The sequence below is a fragment of the Ruditapes philippinarum genome, unplaced genomic scaffold (assembly GCF_026571515.1).
Source record: "Ruditapes philippinarum isolate M1 unplaced genomic scaffold, ASM2657151v2 ctg1053_1_1_1_1, whole genome shotgun sequence".
In the NCBI taxonomy this organism is placed as follows: Eukaryota; Metazoa; Mollusca; class Bivalvia; order Venerida; family Veneridae; genus Ruditapes; species Ruditapes philippinarum.
In genome coordinates this window covers 5,925-21,401 of record NW_026864971.1, presented here as the reverse complement: position 1 = coordinate 21,401, position 15,477 = coordinate 5,925, and the positions used below count along the sequence as shown (strand labels likewise).

Sequence of the window (15,477 nt, the reverse complement as noted above, 5' to 3'; positions counted from 1 at the left end):
CGGAGCTAATCTCTAAGTACTATTCTAACACTATCGGAATTTTTTCTATATAGACAAAGAAGGCCGGAAGCGTGCATTATTCTACAACAATGCACTCGCCGTTCTTATTATCTCCCTGTGTATTTTCACATTGAAGGCGCCATTTTGTTTAAAAAAATCTGATAAATTAAAACAATTTTTTTCGAATTTTGTTGTGAAAACTATCTAGAATGAAAGAAAATGGTCTAACTAAGAAAATTAATCCGAACACCAATATCTTTAATTCAGTCGTTAACGCTGTACAGACGTTTAAAGTGTTGTTTACGTGACGTCACAATGTAGCGCCAAACAGCACGTGCAAAACAATCAAATCAAGTTCGCTATTTAATGTCGCAAACGAGTTTAGTTTTACATTTATTTCACTTTTAATAATTTGTATTTCGCTTGGAAAATTATAAACTGAAATAAATAAACAAACAAAGTTGTATCAACGTTTTCAAAATTCGTTATTTTCAAAATGTTTCTACAAACGGTAGATTTAACAGATTTTTTTCAACCCACTGGAACGGCCTCTAAAGAACGTTTCTATTGAAAACAAATTCAACCACCAAACATAAAGTCCAACGTTATAATAAAAATTATATTTTTTCTTGACGTATTAGAATGGAAATAGATATCAATTCTTCGTGCATTATTGTATAATAATGCACGTTTTTCGTTCAAATGCTTTGTAATTAATCACTCAGGCCTATCGGCCTTCGTGATTATATTACTACGCATTTGAACTCAAACCGTGCATTATTCTACAACAATGCACTCAGAATTGATATCTATTTCCTAAACAATACTACAATGACCAACAGTGCAGACTAGTTCTACATTATTATAAGCATAACACAAATTAAGGTAAAATAAATAAGTTTAAAGTTTAACTAAATGTACTGAATATTTTATCTTTAAAGCAGCTACATTTCTTATTTGTAATTGTATAATGTCAACATATTTTCCAGACATCATTTGGCAGTAGCGGGAACACCAAAGAGGTTGAAGTCATACTGGAGGAAGGCATACCTCTAGACATAGAATTTAGAGGGAGGTTACTGCTCCCCTTCTGGGAGGGAAAAAATTGTCATATGCGAGGGCTTTACCCTGAGGTTCTGTTGATAAAGCGGGTAAGTTTAACAAGTTTTGTTGTGTTATAAATTATAGGTTTATAGATGTTGTTTAAACATATATTCTTGTTTCTGGATAGATATTACTTGAGAACTATTAAAGGGACTCCACTGAGGTGTTTTTGACATGATGGACTAGAATTTTTTTTTTGCGATTTATTAACCAATTGAGGTATGTCTTGACTACTTGTGCGCATATATTCAGGTCATAGTCATTTGTAGTGTGCATGATGACCCAAAAATGAAAAGCGCTTTTAAAATGAGCCGCATCATGACAAAATCATGTTATGCCTTTGCGACCAGCATGTATCCAGACCAGCCTGCTCATCTGCGCAGTCTGATCAGGTTCCATGCTCTACTTGTAATAGGGTTTGTAAGCAAATAGCACGGATCCTGATCAGACTGCGCGGCTGCGCAAACTGGTCTGGATCTATGGTGGTCGCAAACGCATTACGTTGAATATAAGCAATTGAAAAAAGTCTGTTGAAATAGGTGGAGCTTATTTTTTATATCAGGTTACTGACCTGATATAAAAAATAATTATCAGGCAAGTGTTATCGGGCAGTTACCATAGCAGTTGTATGATAAGATAGTATAATCCTATGTAAACACTTGTTGTACATGTACCTTAAAGTTTAACAATTTAGTAGTGAATATGAATAAACTTTAGATAATGTTTCCCCAGATAAAGTTTAGACTTTGTGCAAAGAGGTAAAAGGGCACCTTTGATAAGTTAAACCCAAAGTAGGTCAAATCATTTAGACATAATTTAGCAATAGGAGAGGATTTATATCAATGAAAATAAAATATAATATAGAAATTGATATTTTTCCAAGAGTACAATGTAGAAGATTCGTAAGGCTTTCAGTTATCTTAATTAAAGAGAATTTAAAATAACTGTGAAAGAAATAGAGACAATTTTATCGATTTTACAATGTAAATAGATCAACTAACAAACGTAGTCGGGAAAAAGACAAAATGGCTACAGGTGGACAAATTGATACAGATATTCTTTCGGATGAAATATTTGATGTATTATGTTCAATGTGTAGAAATGAAGGCAGGAACACTGAAGGTGAAAAATACTGTGTAGATTGTCACGATTATTTCTGTGTTAGTTGTGTCAAAGTTCACAGTAAAGTGCCTTTATGTGCTGGTCACAAGGTATTGGATAAATCTCAAGTTAAGTCAGGAACCAGTAAAGGTCTGCCGAGGGCACCAGCAGAGAGATGTGACAGACACAGTCATAAACACATTGATATGTACTGTCAGAACCATGATAATGTTGGCTGTTCTACATGTATGGCAGTTGATCACAGGTAAACTATAGTATTTAAACAAAGATATTTTTTAAGTAAGTACCGTAAAATTCCTAATAAACACCCCTCCCATGATAAAAGCCCCCCCCAGGCTTTTTGATATGGAAAAATATCTGCTCATCAGTGGTGAACTCTTAAAAAAATCCTTAATTTTATTCAAATCCTTCAGAATAGTAAACACAAAAATGTATCACATGAACTTTAAAATCTTAACACATTTTAATGTTATTACCAACACTTGTTAACACTAAATGTATTTTCAATGATTTTTGGATTTAGGAAAAAACGTGTTGTAATATTAGCCCCCCTTTTGGAAAATGTTTAGCCCCCGGGGGCGTTTAATTGGAATTTTACGGTATATGGAATATTTAGTAGGTACTTTACATAATATTCTTCGTCTATCTTAAATATTAATACTCTTAGACTATCTTAAATATATAACACTAAATAAAATATCATCTCCTGCGTCATCTCATAGCCTCATAAACTGTTTGAACTTATTTTTCAGGTCATGTAAGGACACATTCTACATACCAGAATTTATCCAAAACAATACTTACCAAGTTGAATCGAGAGAGATTCAAACAAAACTTAAGGAAATAGCCAAGACCCTTGAAAAACAAGCAGATAGATTTAAACAGGATAAACAAAGGCTGTTAAAGAGGAAAGCAGAAATACTGGCTGATATCAGAAAATTCAGACAAGAAATCAATGACCAACTTGACAAGCTGGAGAAAAGTTCTATTGATGAGATAGAAAGTAAAGTCAAATGTCTTGAAGACAAATTAGAAGATGGCATAAAACAGCTACAAGCAACCAAGTCCAGGATTAGATCAGCTAATGATAAGTTAGCATCTACAAACACAAATCATTCTGAAGTGTTTGTTTATGTGAAGATGGGAGAAGATGCTGCAAATGTTGCCAACAAACATATGGAGCATGCCAAAATAAAAAGTACAGTAGGAGACATAGAGTTTCAACCTGACAGAACGATTCTTACACAGTTAGAACAAAAGAAGACCCTAGGAACACTATCAGAGAAACCTACAAAGACGGCTGACAATTTAATTCAGATTAAAGGAATTAAATCATATAATGTAAAAGTTAAGTCAGATAAAGATGATTGTGATATCATCAGTGCCTGCTGTATGGAAGATGGAACAATAATTCTAGCTGATTACAGCAACAACAAGCTTAAACGTTTACACAGTAACAACTATACTGTCACAGAATACTGTGATCTACCTGCATATCCAGGGCAAGTATGTATGATCAATAACACACAAGTAGCAGTAACTATTCTAACAAAAAAGGAAGTTCATTTCATTTCTCTAGAAAGAAAAATGAAAACAACAAACAAGATTAACACTCATTTTGCATGTTATGGTCTTGCATACTCGAACAATAATTTATATATTTCAGATGTTTCCACTTCAGTATATATGTTTACATTGTCAGGTAGGAAACTTAATCAGTTCAGTAAGGATCAATCAGGACATAGGTTGTTCACTATCATAAGCAGTCTAGCTGTCAGTAAGGATGCTACAAGGATTTATGTTGCTGATCGTGATAATGGACTGATAGTACTGGACAAGAATGGTCAGGTTATTACATCATTCAATGATAAACAATTAATTTTGGCTAAATGTTGTTATCTCACTGAAGCAGGTAGTGTGCTGGTATCTGGATATAGCTCCAATAATGTACAGTTTACATGTGATGGTGAGCTGATAGGAGAAGTTATAAAAGCTGATAGTGGAAAAAAGAGGATTAAATCAGTCTGTTGTAATCAACAAATGACTAAGATGTGTATAAGTAGATATTCAGATAACAACATTGAAGTGTATGACATCTAATCAGTAAAACAAATGATTCACAAAAGAAAAATAAACATGTTTTTAAATATATGCCTTTCTCTCAAAATGTATGCAAAGAGTAAAACATGGTTTATTTAGTATGCAAAGAGTATAACATGTTTTATTTAGTATGCAAAGAGTATAACATGTTTTATTTAGTATGCAAAGAGTATAACATGTTTTATTTAGTATGCAAAGAGTATAACATGTTTTATTTAGTATGCAAAGAGTATAACATGTTTTATTTATTATAGGTGATAATTTCTTTTGGAATTCCCATTTTTGATTGAATGCATCTGGTTTAATTGTTATTTGTTATATTACAAGAAAAACTACTGAATTTTTTAAACAATATGAAAAAAATCATATAGGAGTATTTGGCAGCATAGTGTTGTTTAGTTTAATGAGTTCTATAAATTTAGAAATAAACACAAAATGATAAATTTTTATTTATTACATGACATAAATAAATATGGTATATAGTAAAAAAGTCATTCTTTTCATTGATGCACATATACTTGTAGTGTAATGCTAATATTTAGCCTATTTTGATGTTTGAATAACACAAAATTTGAGCCGCGCCACGACAAAACCAAATTAATGGGTTTGCGACCAGCATGGATCCAGACTAGCCTGCTCATCCGTGCAGCCTGATTCGGATCCATGCTGTTCGCTATCAGGTTTTCTACTTGTTGTAGGGTTTTAAGCGAACATCATGGATCCTGATCAGACTGCGCAGATGCGCAGGCTGTTCTGGATCCATGCTGGTCGCAATCCCATAATGTTGGTTTTGTCGTGACGCGGCTCAAATGATGTCATGTTACATTGTGGTTACACTTATAGTGTAATATTCATTTTCATTTAATGTGTTTTTTATACTTCTGTGCATTAATGAAATAAAAGTTTATACTTAAATCCTCTTTAGTCATTACCTCAACCCCAGAATGCATAAAGTCGGGTTCATACAAAAAACCAAAGTTTTATCAAAGTTAATAGTGAATAAATGATGGCTTTAAAGCAGTACGCTCCAGAAGATAACAGACAAGAGGGCCCAGAGGGCCCTGGATCGCTCACCTTAGAAATAGGTTAAAAGGTAAAACTGGAGCCCCATTTCACCCCAGAAGCACAACTTGAAAACAAGGGACGGTTTAATCTGAACAATTATTTGTACTGTCACCAAGGAAATTTTTGTGTAAATTTATTTCAAAAATGAACCAGTGGTTTAGATGTTGTTGCTTTCTAATTTTAGCTGTGGCTGCCATTTTATTAAACAGTTCAGCCTGTCACTAAGTGAGAGGTGAGGTGATAAAAAGATGACAGAAAAAGAGAAGGAAAACAAACATTGACCTGGCTGGGGATTGAACTGTCAACTTCAATTCCCTTGGGCCGGGTTAATTTTGAACCTTGGGGTTTTATTTCAACAAACATGGTAGACATACACCAGAACATATTTCATGCTAAATATCTAAGCTCTACTTCTTGGATTTTCATAAGAATATTTTTTAAGTTTTTACTACTTATTAGTTAAAATAATGAGAGCATATTATAATCCATGTCTGCTCTGTTGCACTCCCTTGTAAATAATAAGATTTGAACAAACTTAACAGACATCCACTAGAAGATGTTTCATGCCAAATATCTTATTTATAGTGCTTTAGGATTTTCACAAGAATATTTTTACAATTTTTACTATATACATAAAAGGAAAATCAATGACCCCTGGGACAGGGCCAATTTTGACCCTAGGGCTTTCATTTGAACAAACTTGGTAGACATCCACTAAAACATGTTTTATGGCAAAAATATAAGCTCTAGCTCTTTTGGATTTTCACAAAAAGATTTTTTAAGTGTTTACTATATACATGTATATATAAGGAAAATCAATGACCCCCTGGGGCAGGGCCAATTTTGGCCCTAGCTAGGCTTTTATTTGTACAAACTTGGTAGACATCCACGAGAAGATGTTTCAGGCCAAATATGTAAAATCTAGCTCTTTTAGATTTTCACAAGAAGATTTTCTTTTAAGTTTTTACTATATACATATCAGAAAAATAAATGACCCCTAGGGCGATTTCAATTTTGACCCTATGGCATTTATTTGAACAAACTTGGTAGACATCCACTGAAGATGTTTCATGTCAAATGTCTTATCTATAGTGCTTTTGGATTGTCAGAAGAAGATTTTTTAAGTTTTTACTATATACATATTAAGAAAGTCAATGGCCCCTGCGGCTGGGTCAATTTTGACCCTAGGGCTTTTATTTGAACAAACTTGGTAGACATCCACTAGAAGATGTGTCATGTCAAATGTCTTATCTATAGTGCTTCTGGATTGTCAGAAGAAGATTTTTTAAGTTTTTACTATATACATATTAAGAAAATCAATGGCCCCTGGGGCTTTTAGGGCTTTTATTTGAACAAACTTGGTAGACATCCACTAGAAGATGTTTCATGCCAAACATCTAAGCTCTAGCTCTCAGTTTTTTACAAGAAGACTTTTTAAGAAGATTTTTTAAGATTTTTGTAAAAAAAACCTTTTGGTGGCCATGGCAACCAGAGTTCTTTATGGACTGGGATTCTTTGAAAAAACTTTGGTAGAGCTTAATGGGAGGAACATCTCTGCAAAGTTTCAACAAATTTGGGCAAGAGATTTTGGAGGAGAAGTTGTTTAAAGAAATTGTTGACGGAAGGACGATGGACAATGGGCCATCACAAAAGCTCACCTTGAGGACAAATTTAGTTCTGAGCATATTTCTTTATTATTTTTGTGCCCCCACGTTAGTGGCGGGCATTAAGATTTACCCTTGTCCATCCGTCTGTCCGTCCGTCTTTCCGTCCGTCCGTTCATTTTTGTGTCGCACGTAACTCAAAAAGTATTTGACCTAGAGTCATGAAACTTTACAGGAATGTTGATCAGCATGTGTAGTTGTGCACCTGGGTATTTTCGTCTGGATATTTTTAGTATTTTCAGAGTTATTGCCCTTGACTTAGTAAAATTTTGCAATTTTCAACATGTGTCGCACGTAACTCAAAATGTATTTGACCTAGAGTCATGTAACTTTACAAGAATATTGATCAGCATGTGCAGTTATGCACCAGGTATTTTTGTCTGGATTTATTTAATATTTTTAGAGTAATTGCCCTTCACTTAGACAATTTTGGCAATTTTCAACTTGTGTCGCAAGTTACTCAAAAAGGATTTGACATAGTCATTAAACCTTATGGGCAGGTTGCTCAGCATATTTAGATTTGCACCTGGGGTTTCGCTTGTGGATTTATCCAGTATTTGTAGAGTTATTTCCCTTGACTTAGTAAAAAGATTGACAGAACACTGGCGCGGTGGGGGAACCCGTGTCCTATGGACACATTTCTAGTTTGCATTTTATTTTTATTTTAAGTGCTTCAAATGATCTATGTAAAAATTTCAAATTTTAGGTTTTTGGACCTCAGTGGAGTTCCTTCAATACTTTGATGAATTTGTTCCCTTGTCTATTGTAATAATGAAATGTAATTGTGGGTGCATTCCCTTTAGTTGCAGACTTTGTGAGGTGAGGCATCATCCGCATGTCTTACATTTAGTATTAGCTAAAGGATGATTTTTGATATACAAAGTAATACTGTTTCTGTTATACTATTGTAGGTGGTATAAGAAGGGGAGACCAGATTGTTGAAGTGAATGGTATAAGTTTTCAGGATATAAGCCTGACTGAGGCCAATGAGAAAATATGGCAGGTAGAACAAGAGTGTCTTCCTGGGGTACGTTGTTCAAATCTTATAATAATGTAGAAATACTCATTCTTGCATGAAAATTGCACACACAGGTGTATGTTACAAAGAAAAGATGAAATAATGTATACAATCTATCAAGCATGGTCCTTTGTTGCACGGTTTTTAACCTTTTACCTCATGAGCATATTGTGAAAAATTGCTGTTTTCCTGTTAAAAATTCATACTGCTATGAAATTATACAAAAATGCTTCAATACTGATGAAACTTGGCACAAATGTTGACTGGACCATAGTCTTTGTAACAGCATGCTCAATTTTAAATTTTCTTTTACCATGGCAAACATTGCCAAAAATCACTATTTTGGATTTTTTGGCAATTCTTAATTTTTTAGTTATTGCCCTTTGTTACTTTTCATACTTTTTTCCAGGCCTTTTTTTCCTATCTAAAAAAGCTATGGACTTGAAACTTCATGGGATGATAGATCTCATTGAGATAAAGTGCAGTCCCGTCCCTAGATTTGCCACTACTTGCCAGCTATTTCCACTGAAAAGGGTGGCATTAAGTGTAAAAAAGGTGGCATTAACTGGAAAATGACAAAATTCCACTCTTTTTCCACTGTAGTGGCAAAATTGCCACCAAATGCCACTATCCTTTGGTGGCATTTAGGTGGCATTGAGTGGAAATTTGAACATAGACTTTTTTTATGGTGGCAAAAGGGTGGAAATTGGTGAAAAATGAAGCTTAGTTTATTTTGAAGGTGGAAAATGAGTGGCTTTTCGTGGAAAAGTCAGAAACTCTAACTATTTTCTGGGTGGCAAAATAGTGGAAAAAAACTTAGAAAATTTTGTGAATAACTTTTAGTCGAAAAGGGAAACTCTTAACTATTTTCTGGGTGGCATTGGTGGAAAAAACTGAGAAATCATTATGCATTGCCGGGTTTAAGATTTATTTAAGTCAAAGCTCCAAACTGAAATAAATCTGTTTATAGTTTGTACTCTACCAAAGCATCAAGTGAACTTTTTATCAAAAATATAATTTATTGAAGTTGAACAGTTAGAAAATTTTATCAGAAACTCATATTTCTTAAACATACTAGAATGCCATGAACACAATTCTGATACAAAGTCACTGCCTCACAGTAACGGTATGATAATTCAAGCTGTAAAGTAGCAGGAAAAGACACAGAAATTGGACGTAAAATCACTTTTCCAGGCGTTAAACACATATAATTATGATCAGTAAAAATTAGAAAAGTATGGGGTTACTTAACTTCCCATTTTTTATGGCAGTACTTTTCTTTAGGGATGTAAAATTTGACTTTCAAGTCAAAATGTTTATGTTCCATTCTATGCTTGTAAAATAAAATTACGGCTTTTAAAGTGTACTTTGTTCTTTAGTTATAATCTGTACATTAATTAAATAGTTGAAATGTTCTTCTATGCCCAGAAAATGCATATCTCTGCATAAAGTTTGTTGCTTCTTCTATGATATTTAATGTCAATCTTGAATAAAGTTTGACTTTTGTCTTTTCTTCTAATTGACATAATAAATTGTCTCTTCAATATTACTTTAAACTGCTATCTGGTGAGTACTAACACTTTTCATGTAATGCTAACAATAATTAAAGTGAAAAATGCAAAGGGCAATAACTCCAAAAGTATGCAAAGAGTTATGGTTCTTAAACACAGCACATTACTCAAAAAGATCTATATCTGTGAAGTTTCAAATTAATATCTCCAGTACTTTTTAAGCTTAATGATCAAGACAAAAATTAAGCATAGAGAAGTAAAAAATGGCAATAAACCCCAAATCATGCAATAAAAAGTTATGGTTCCTTGGCATTGTAACTTCTCATAAATGAGATTTAGTTATATGTGGAGTTTAAAATTATTGTCTCTAACATCTTTTGTGCTATGCTTTCAGAGGCTTTAAATCTATTGTAAAAATTAATGTGTGAAAAGTAAATAAGTCATAATGTCTGATAAATTTCTTACAATCAGGATAAGTAAATACTAGCTAGTAAATACTGCATCCTCTAAGATTTAACAACACAGCATACATCTCAGATCTGATAAAACTACTGCCCTCTTATCTAGTAATCTATGAATGGGGGTTAATAGTTTACTCATGCTGACCAGAATGTTCCATTTGATTATTTTGGGAGAGGCAACATTATACATGTTTTTATGTAGAATTTGTCTTAAAACAGCATGCTAAATTATCTTTCAAAAGCTTATTTCTACTCAATCTATTTAGGTATTAGATATAGTTATACATTCAAATGAATGTAAAAAATAAAATGATGGGTGCTATGGTTTTTGGAAAATCCCTCACAATTTAAAATTATAATGGACTGTCCATGCAGTTACGAATTCAAAGGAATTGAGGTCAGTTAAAGCTTGCAAACACAAAGGAAATTATTGATATTGTAGCAATTCTGGAGATATTTTGTTTAAAATGTAAGGGTGCATATTTTTGATTTCTCAAAGAAAACATTTAAAGTCTTATTAGTGTGGTAAATAGAAATGAGAAGTTTTAACTGAAGTGTGAATGTGTAGACAAGAAGATAAACAGCAGAATCATTCCCAGTCAAAGTTTCAGGTAAACAACTTTTACATACAATAATTATTGTTATTTATGCAGAAACTGTTTAGTTTTTGACAGTAAAAATATGAAGTGGTATTGTATAAAATTGTGTTTTATATTTGTTTTGTTTGTAACTTGACTAAAAAGAAAGCTGCATGTACAATGTACATATAAAGAATGTAGGAATATAAAGAATGTAGGAAGATCTTCATCATTTCTTAAATACAATATGTTAGAAATTTTAAGTTTGAGAAAAAAATTATAGAAATTAATCAGTAAGTACAATATCATTATGTACAATATTACATCAATCAAACTATAGATAACCTGAGGTACCTATTACTACAACTTTCATGCTATAAACAATTTTCCTTGTGTGTCACATGTGGAGCAGATTAACAGTAACTGATTTATTAGTAAGTTTCATTCCTTCATTGTTGTAATTCAGCTTTCATGGTGCAGTAGATAATTATATAACCATAACAAGACAGTCTAGAGTAACATGCTATTAGGAGAATGAAAGTTCATAACAGAAACAGCATTAAATAAGAATTATTATTTTGCAGACACAAAGCAATGAGGAGCAGCCTGGAGCAACACATTTGATCTTCAGTGGCTTTACAAAGGTATCTTGTTAATTCAAAGTTATTTTAGAATTAATAAGAAAGAAGTGTCACAGTACCCAATAAGACACTTTTCAGTTCTTGATAAATATAGCTATTAGTCACTATTTACAAACCTACTTTAATTCAAACTCTTTATGACACTTTAATTTGCATTTACATTTTGTTTTACAAATTTTAGAGTTTTTGTACATTTTAGCTTGAAAATTTTATCAAATATTTATCCTGATGAAGGTTCGTTAAGAACTGAAACTGGAAGATTATTAATTACTCAACCTGCACTGGTGTTGATGTGTTGTATTTCTTTATTTCTTTCTTATTTTAAAATTTTAGAGTTGTATACATATACCAAGGTCTTATAAAAGTGTTTCATTTTCTGTCTTTACATATTAGATATTGATAATCATTTTCTGTCTTTACTTATTTGATATTGTTAATCATATTTTAGGACCAAGTGATGGCAGAACTGATGCCATATGCCTCAAAAGTAAGAAAGGTACAGCAAAGCTCTTCAGAATGCTATTCAATATAGAAGAGATTAAAGGCCGCTCATTGTTTGGTATGAGGAAAGGGAACAGAGAGTCTGACACCAGACCTTCTTGTGCAGACAAGGCAAAACTTAAGTTCTTGGAAGGTAACTAATGAACTGAATGAAAATATCATTTTTGATTCTGCGTATATTTTCTGCCTTGGAGTAAATAAGAAAAGTCTGATTCTTCCACGTCTGCAGTGCTGTTTTTTAAAGTGTTTTAATCATATCTATGCACTCAAATTGAATATAGAAATATCCAATAGTCATATAAAAATGTAAGCTTATGTTTTTAATTATTGTATTAATCATTCATAATTTTTTTTGTTTTAGATTGTGCGCTCGAAAAGTTGCCGACAACCTAAAGGACTGAACTCAAACCGTCCAGGAATAGCAAGATAAACTGAAGAAAATAAATGGACTAATGTTTTGCTATTTTTTGAGACAATATATAATTCCATATGGAAACATTAAAAAGGATTATTTTTAAAATTTGTTTGTTTCCAATTTAGGGTACAGGGTGACTTTCAAGCAGTTTCCAGCTATTGCCACCCACAAGGTGGAAAATTTCTGAAAGGGTGAAAATAGGTGGCATTTAGTGGAAACTGAATTTGCCACTATCTGGTGGCAAAATGGTGGAAAAGTGTCTAAATACTCCACCAATTTTCCACCCTTATGGTGGCAAAAGGTGGAAATAAGTGGCATTTGGTGGAAAAATTAAGTTTGCCACTCAATGGTGGCATAATGGTGGAAATTTGTCTAAATACTCCACCAATTTTCCACCATTATGGTGGCAATAAGTGGAAACAAGTGGCATCTAGTGGAAAATTAGTTTGCCACCCTAAGGTGGCATAATGGTGGCATTATGGTGAAAGTTTGTCTAAATACTCCACCAATTTTCCACTCATTGGTGGCAAAAGGTGGAATTAACTGGAAAATTATATAACATCAGTCCTGCTCAAATTTTTCACCATTTTCATGATTTGGGTGGCGTTTTGGTGGCATTATTGGTGGAAAATTGTCTAAATACTCCACCATTGAAAAGGGTGGCATTTAAGTGGCAATTCTAGGGACGGGGTGTTCAAAAATTGGTTCTCTGTACTTGATGGTTTTTGAGTTATTGCCCTTTGTTATTTTCTTATTTTATTTTTGTCTGGGCCATTTTTTTCTCTTAAACTATAAAAGCTATGGACTTGAAACTTCATAGGTCTGGTAGCTTTTCCATTTTCCCCAAAAAAGTGACCATTGATTTACTTTCAAGTAATTTGTGGAAAACAGATTTAAAGAAATCATTGATTTTTTTATTCTTTGAAGATAAGCTTATGTTATTTTCAAATAGTGAAGTACATTTTCACAATTTATTTTGTTTATATTTTTGCTTTATGGAAAGAAAGAACTTATTTTTTATGGGTTGAACATTTTGAATTTTAAGACAATTTTTGTTGGGTCTAAGGAAGGTTCTTTTTAATCCATTTCAGGATGGAATCAAGTTTGTAGTTATCGAGTCAGGTTTGAATGATGATGATGAAACGTAAGTATTTTGTAAAAAAAAATATTTCAGTTTCTATGGTACATCAGCACTGTCAATGTCATTGCAATTGAACTGATAGAATCAATTTAATGTAAATTCTAGTGTTACAATTAATTCTTTAATGACTCAATATATATAGAGGCAAATTAATTGGTCAATCAGATAATTAAACACCAAAAAATTGACCCCCTCCAACTTAGCATGAAAAATGATTTGTTTATACAAGTTTATTTTAGTTAAATTGTGTTGGAAGCTATAAGCTTATTGAAACACTCTCGAATCCGTTCCTGGAACCAACCAGTACTAAGCAATGAATATAAAGTTTCTTGCTGAAGGAAATAACGACTTGCCCCTGATAGGGTTTGAACCCCTGCGGTCAGCAAACCTTAGATTTCTGAATAATGACTGGTCTAAGAACATTGCATGTACTAACTCAATGTGTGTCATTGTACTGGAACTGGATTTTCGCTAACCTCTGGTGTTACAAACTTAAAGCAACACCAGGGGACAAAACCACCTCAAGCTTTAAGCAGGTTAAAGGTTAAGTTATATGATGTATTATATGAAGGTTTTTTGTTATTGTACAATACTGTCAGATGTTTTAATGGTACTTACATGTATATATTACCTTTAACAGACATTTCACAGGTAAAATCTTATTGTAGATTTATGTAGGAATGTGCATATTGTTCTCACCTTGAAAACCTCTGTTTTAATAATGTTCAACAGGTTATATGGCTAAATGTAAACTAGCTGTTTAACAAAAATATATATATATAACCCAGTTCATTAGGCAATGGTTATATACATGTAGGTCATTAGGCAAGGGTTATATAGCAAGCAATCATTTAAAAATGGTCATATAACATGTTGACAGTCTTTATAGCAAATTTTTAATTGTGCATAATTGATTTCTCTGATAAAAAAGCAAATGATTATTAAATTTGCAGCAGCCATTTACAGCGATAAATTATAAAAATGTCCAGATTATCCAATAAAATTTACAAATATGCAGTATTATAAATTTTTATAAAATGGAAAGTAAGATAGTTATTTTACTTGTCTCACTATCATCAAGAGTCAACACTTAATATTTCACCAATTAATTGGCTAACATATTGAAATAAAAAGTCTTAGGCTATATATTTGTATATGGTAATCCATATTGTAATCTACAATTACGGAAAAAAATCTGTTATAAATGTTATTTTTGTTTCTTTTCTGTCTTTCACCTTTAACAGAATGTGTTTTTCAATACACCATAATTGTCATTTGTGCAAATATCAGGTCACTTGATTAGTAATGTACATGTATATGTCACCTTCACTGTATGACATGTTTAGTTTAACCATTTCAGATTTGTCATTATAGAATTAAAATAAGTTATTTTGCCTGTGACAATTCTTAAAATTTGCTTGAACTAATAGCAGTAAAAAACATATTGCTTTTATGCTGAATTATGAAACTAGTTATTGCAATTCAAGTAAATTCTGCACAAACAGAAGTACTGATTTGGCATGATACGAGAAAACCTGGTCTTGACCAGAATTGGGTTAGAATCAAAGATCCCTGGGTTATTGGGATGCATGAATGTTTAGACTGGCATGACATTATAAGACTTACAGTAGCAACTCATTTAAAGCTTTAGAAAACATACAGGCAATAATCATATTTTATAATAAATTGATTATTTCATTATATTTCAGTACCTTCTTCTAACTTGGATCATTTGGACCTGGATAAAGTCAGTATTTACTCGGAACAGTACAGCATCTATTCAAACACCAGTGTGCCTATTACTTATATACACTAATCTGTACTTGTGTTTTTGTGATTTCCAATCAATTAATCAATCATCAGAAGTGACAGTATTCAGTGTCAAGAAATTTCTTAAAGAAATCAAGTGATTTTTTGTTTGTTTTTGTAACTATTTATGTTCATATACATTTTTGTGAGACATAGTCAAAAGCGTTTTTTCAGTATTGATAAAAGTCTTCTTTATAAACATGTAATATATTCTTACACATTGTGTCATTAAATCAAGTGAACATAATTATATTCTATGATACATTTTAACAGAGAATAACCGAGATTCAAGAAACTATATTAATATCTTAAAGTAAGTTTGAGCTGTACCTTCTTTGTGATTTAAA

The 15,477-nt window shown here is 32.4% G+C and overlaps 2 protein-coding genes and 1 long non-coding RNA gene across 8 annotated transcripts in view; all 3 read left to right on the top strand.

The window, feature by feature from the left end:
* LOC132727447 (harmonin-like) overlaps nt 1-15,219 on the top strand; it is a 77,845-nt gene extending 62,626 nt beyond the window's left edge. For 2 of the 6 annotated variants that reach the window (XM_060712974.1, XM_060712975.1), the window contains exons 19-21: nt 7,967-8,082; nt 13,272-13,324; nt 15,031-15,215. In XM_060712974.1, the coding sequence (XP_060568957.1) occupies nt 7,967-8,082; nt 13,272-13,324; nt 15,031-15,043 (182 nt within the window). In that variant the 3' untranslated portion in view covers nt 15,044-15,215. Of the gene's footprint in view, nt 1-7,966; nt 8,083-13,271; nt 13,325-15,030 lie in introns of all 6 variants that reach the window. The other 4 variants (XM_060712971.1, XM_060712976.1, XM_060712973.1 and 1 more) reach the window with 4 other exon arrangements.
* Nucleotides 1,915-4,393, top strand: LOC132727449 (uncharacterized). The gene is made up of 2 exons (XM_060712978.1): nt 1,915-2,470; nt 2,979-4,393. Exons 1-2 carry the CDS (start codon nt 2,130-2,132, stop codon nt 4,324-4,326), a joined length of 1,689 nt encoding a protein of 562 aa, XP_060568961.1. The 5' UTR covers nt 1,915-2,129; the 3' UTR covers nt 4,327-4,393.
* Nucleotides 10,431-12,692, top strand: LOC132727453 (uncharacterized). The gene is made up of 4 exons (XR_009625349.1): nt 10,431-10,656; nt 11,208-11,267; nt 11,713-11,898; nt 12,127-12,692. It is a non-coding gene; the product is annotated as an uncharacterized LOC132727453 (long non-coding RNA).
* Nucleotides 15,220-15,477: the final 258 nt, after the last annotated feature.

Bases quoted from the DNA above. Each gene is read 5' to 3' on its own strand.
- LOC132727449 (XM_060712978.1), top strand. From the start codon at position 2,130: ATGGCTACAGGTGGACAAATTGATACAGATATTCTTTCGGATGAAATA. The intron at 2,471-2,978 runs GTAAACTATAGT...CTTATTTTTCAG, and splicing joins TGTATGGCAGTTGATCACAG to GTCATGTAAGGACACATTCT.